Here is a 3,810-nt window from a genome sequence, read left to right as displayed (position 1 = left end):
TTGCTGTAAGGCGAGCAGCTTTGATACCATGAAAGATTTAGAAGATGGTTGAATTTCAATGTGTATTATTCACATATTGTTTCACTATTTATACAAGAAGGTAAGAGATATTCTACCAAAAATAGAAGATGCTAATTGTAGTAAAATTTTATCAACTTAATTACAAGAATATTACAAGAAATCAAATCATATCAATCACTTGAGAATAGGATACCTTCCTTATATGTTTGAACTACCTGACTAAGGTTCTATCAGGTAGGGAGAAAATGTATTTCGATTTATTTCTATTAAATTGGTTAAAAATTTTAAAAAAAAATTATAATACAAAATAAATTTCCTTAAAATGAGAGAAACATGCCGCAATTGAAATAGGAAAGGATAAATTTACATTTCATATTACTTGTCTCTCTCTCCACCATCTTCTACCCCTCCTCATACCTATAGCCTCCATTTCTCAGTACCCCCGCTCCCTATCCTCTACCTCACCTCCATAATATTTTCTAGATTAGAAAAAATGTTTTTAAAATACGTCTTCATACTTTCTAGATTAGAAAAAATGTTCTTAAAATACTTATTCAGGTTTAAAAAAATGAACTATTTTTTGTTTTAGTATGTTTTAAAATGAATGATTTTTTCTTTTTATAATATTTTAATTTCAATTTTTCACATGACATGTTTAAAATCATAGTAATAAAGAACAGTTTGATACATTTGACATATTTTTAATTTAATACTGTAAAATTTATGAATTTTTTTTATTTTCTTTTAACTCCATGACAAGTTAAAACAAGTGATTTTTTTAAAAGGAGGTAGTAATATTTTATGCTTACTCATAGAACATTCAAAAATAAGTGAGAAATCTATTTATTTTTAGAAAATACATTTTCTTTAGTACAAAACAAACCCTAAATCTTGAATGTGGAGCCATGATCCTAGCCATGAACTCTTCTACAACACATGCATGACTTAGCACGTGAGTGGTAGATCTAAGCTCTAAATGCATTTTTCCTCATTGTACCTTGACAACCCTATAAATGCACTCTGCCATAACTTTTAACTACTCACTTGTTCTTTCCTAAAGAAATTTCACTCTCTAATTCACTACTTTTTATTAATATTCTCTTTCATATTTGTCTGACTTTGCAGTCTTCTTCTGGCTGAACTACACTAAGACTCATCTTTCAATGACGAAAAATTTGTTTTCTTACATTCATAGTTTACTTGTAAGGAGTAAAGAGTGTGTTTTCAAATGGTTTTTCCTCAGATTTGCTGGCTTTTCTTCTGGACTCTTGTTGATGCTCATCAGGAATGCTATTTGGGCTCTTTTTATGTGCTTTCTTGCTTTAGGTATGTCAATCTTTCTTTCACATATAATGGACCTTAAGATGCATCCAAAATTTAGCTTTTACCATTGATTTCGTAATTGTATTTTAAAATCTTCGGTCATTTTTTGTTAAGAAAATGTGAAAGAGCGTTTATTTTTGTAAGAAGGGCAGTGGGGCGGAATAGCCACATACAGTGAAGAGTAGTCAGTTGAATACCTTTTGTCAAAAAATTATAAGCGTCTGACTACAAGGATCTATTGTACCAGTCTCACCTTATATTTCTGCAAGGGGTTATTTTCAAGGCTTAAACTCGTGATATTTTGATAACACGATAACAACTTTACCATTTACTTAAAAAATTATAGAATTATATGTGTCACAAATTACTTTTATATTAATTTTTGAACATCAAGATTTCTAACTTCTCCCCTGAAGAAGGTGAAAGTGCATACCTCCTAAAGAGTCTATTTTGTTTCCACTATCACCCAAAAATGCCCAAATTGCGTCTTAGTAGTACGACTATTGCCCTAGAAAAATAACCAAATTGCGTCTTGCATAAAGTTGTCGTATACGATTAACCTTTGGATTTGAAATCACCGCAATGATATTATGGGCATAAATAAAATAGTAGTAATATTTAGTAGTGGGTTCGGTCTTTAATTCATTAATAATGGTCAATTTTATTTTATTTTGTATCAGGAGGGGCGACAGTAGGTATAGCGACAGGAGCAATCAAAGGGCAGACAACAGAAACAGGGCTTCTCCGAGGGGCAGCAGTTGGTGCTGTGACCGGAGCTATTACAACTGTCCAATTAGTCGAACTTGTACTTAATGGAGAACCATTCTCTAAGGTATATGAATTTAGAAGCCTGTAATTTACATTGGCATTTTCTCTTCTTTGGAAATTTTAGAGGAAAATGGAGAAATTGCTGATGTCTCAATTTTACAGGTTGCACTTGTATGTAGTCTAGTAAACGGAAAGGTATTCATGGAGTGGGTGAGTCCAGCAGTTCTCAAGGCTTATCAGTGGCAAGTAAGAGATGAAGTCTATCACTCTGCATATCATTTTCATCTGTATTGTTCGGACTCTCCAAAAAGTCTTGTCCTACACTCCTAGCGGATCCGCCAAAGATGCACTATTTTTGAAGGACATGCACCTCGAGGAATTTTTGAAGAGTCCTAACCGAACAATACAGATTTCCATTAAGAAGAGCATTTTCGGGTTATTATAAGATACCTAATTAATTTTAGGCGATTCATAAAATTCAGGTTAGTACTGTGGAATCAAGTTTGAGGGAAATATCTGACATCTTTGATATTAATGCAAACAAAGGGCTTTCTCAAATAGTCATAGAAAAGCTGCCAAAGTACATTTTCCGTTCAGTGAATACCTGTGGAGAATCTCAAGAGGTCACTTGTGCAATTTGCCTGCAGGTGAGTCTATTGTTTACCTTTATTTATATACACTGACAGTATAAAAAAAAATAATTTACGTTGTTTTCTAGTTAACTAATTCCTCTCTACTTGTAGTTACTCAAATTACAGGATCGTGAAACTTCTAATTTAAAAGTTGTAATTCTAAGCCAGATGTGTTGTATACCATGTGAACCAACACTTTTTCACTGAGGCAGCAAGTAAATTGTGCTGTTCAATTTTATTGTGGTGTAGGATTTCAAAGATGGGGACTCTGCAAGGCTGCTACCAAGTTGTAAACATTCTTTCCACACAAAATGCATAGATGAGTGGTTAATCAGACATGGCAGCTGCCCAATTTGTAGAGTAGAAATTTGATTGTATGCTCTTACCGGGGAACAACTTAGACTAATTCTACTAAATCCTAAAGGAGAGAAAATGCTTGCAGTTGTTTCTACAAACAACTTGCTTACAAAGTGTATATTGTTCATCCCTCAAAACTTGCAAATGAATGGAACCAATGTTTTTCCTGTTTCCTTGTTTGCTTTTCCCTACATTTCTCATCGTGACTCTATTTTTAGAATTGTTCTTAGCTAGTTAGTCCATGCGGAACTCACCATGAAAATGCTTCAGACAATTGTTGAAAGATACTGGACGGATCATCCATGTGGGTCAACCCGGATCAATGTGTAGAGAAATTAGATATATAATTATGTATATATATTAATAAATAAAAGAAAAGAGATAACTATTTGAAAAATTGTGTTCCTTCGAGATTATAAAAAGATTCTCACTGGAGAAACCAAGACACCTTTTCATTGTGTGCAAGATAGAAAAACAACAAAAAAGAAAAATTCTTCTTCCTTCTCCAATTTCTCTCAAGTTCGAGTTAAAAATTCTTTGAAGATTTTTTTTTCTTAAAAATATTAAAAGAACTTTGTAACAAGATATGATTTATAGACTGTGATTTTTCAATCTAGTTTGTGTTGATTGCACTATTAGACTATTAAAACAAACTCAATGATCCTGTAAACTAGATATTTGATTAGATTCTACATTAACATCATAGCCT

The 3,810-nt window shown here is 32.5% G+C and overlaps 1 protein-coding gene across 1 annotated transcript; it reads left to right on the top strand.

Annotated features, from left to right (window-relative positions):
* The first annotated feature begins 988 nt into the window (after nt 1–988).
* LOC107866287 (NEP1-interacting protein-like 1) lies at nt 989–3,272 on the top strand. Its single transcript, XM_016712408.2, has 5 exons — nt 989–1,347; nt 2,025–2,176; nt 2,275–2,358; nt 2,595–2,759; nt 2,994–3,272. The coding sequence occupies exons 1-5, from the start codon at nt 1,185–1,187 to the stop codon at nt 3,114–3,116; spliced, it is 687 nt and encodes a 228-aa protein (XP_016567894.1). The 5' UTR covers nt 989–1,184; the 3' UTR covers nt 3,117–3,272.
* Nucleotides 3,273–3,810: the final 538 nt, after the last annotated feature.

Source organism: Capsicum annuum, chromosome 3 (genome assembly GCF_002878395.1).
Source record: "Capsicum annuum cultivar UCD-10X-F1 chromosome 3, UCD10Xv1.1, whole genome shotgun sequence".
Lineage (NCBI taxonomy): Eukaryota > Viridiplantae > Streptophyta > Magnoliopsida > Solanales > Solanaceae > Capsicum > Capsicum annuum.
This window is presented reverse-complemented; position numbering and strand designations above follow the sequence as displayed.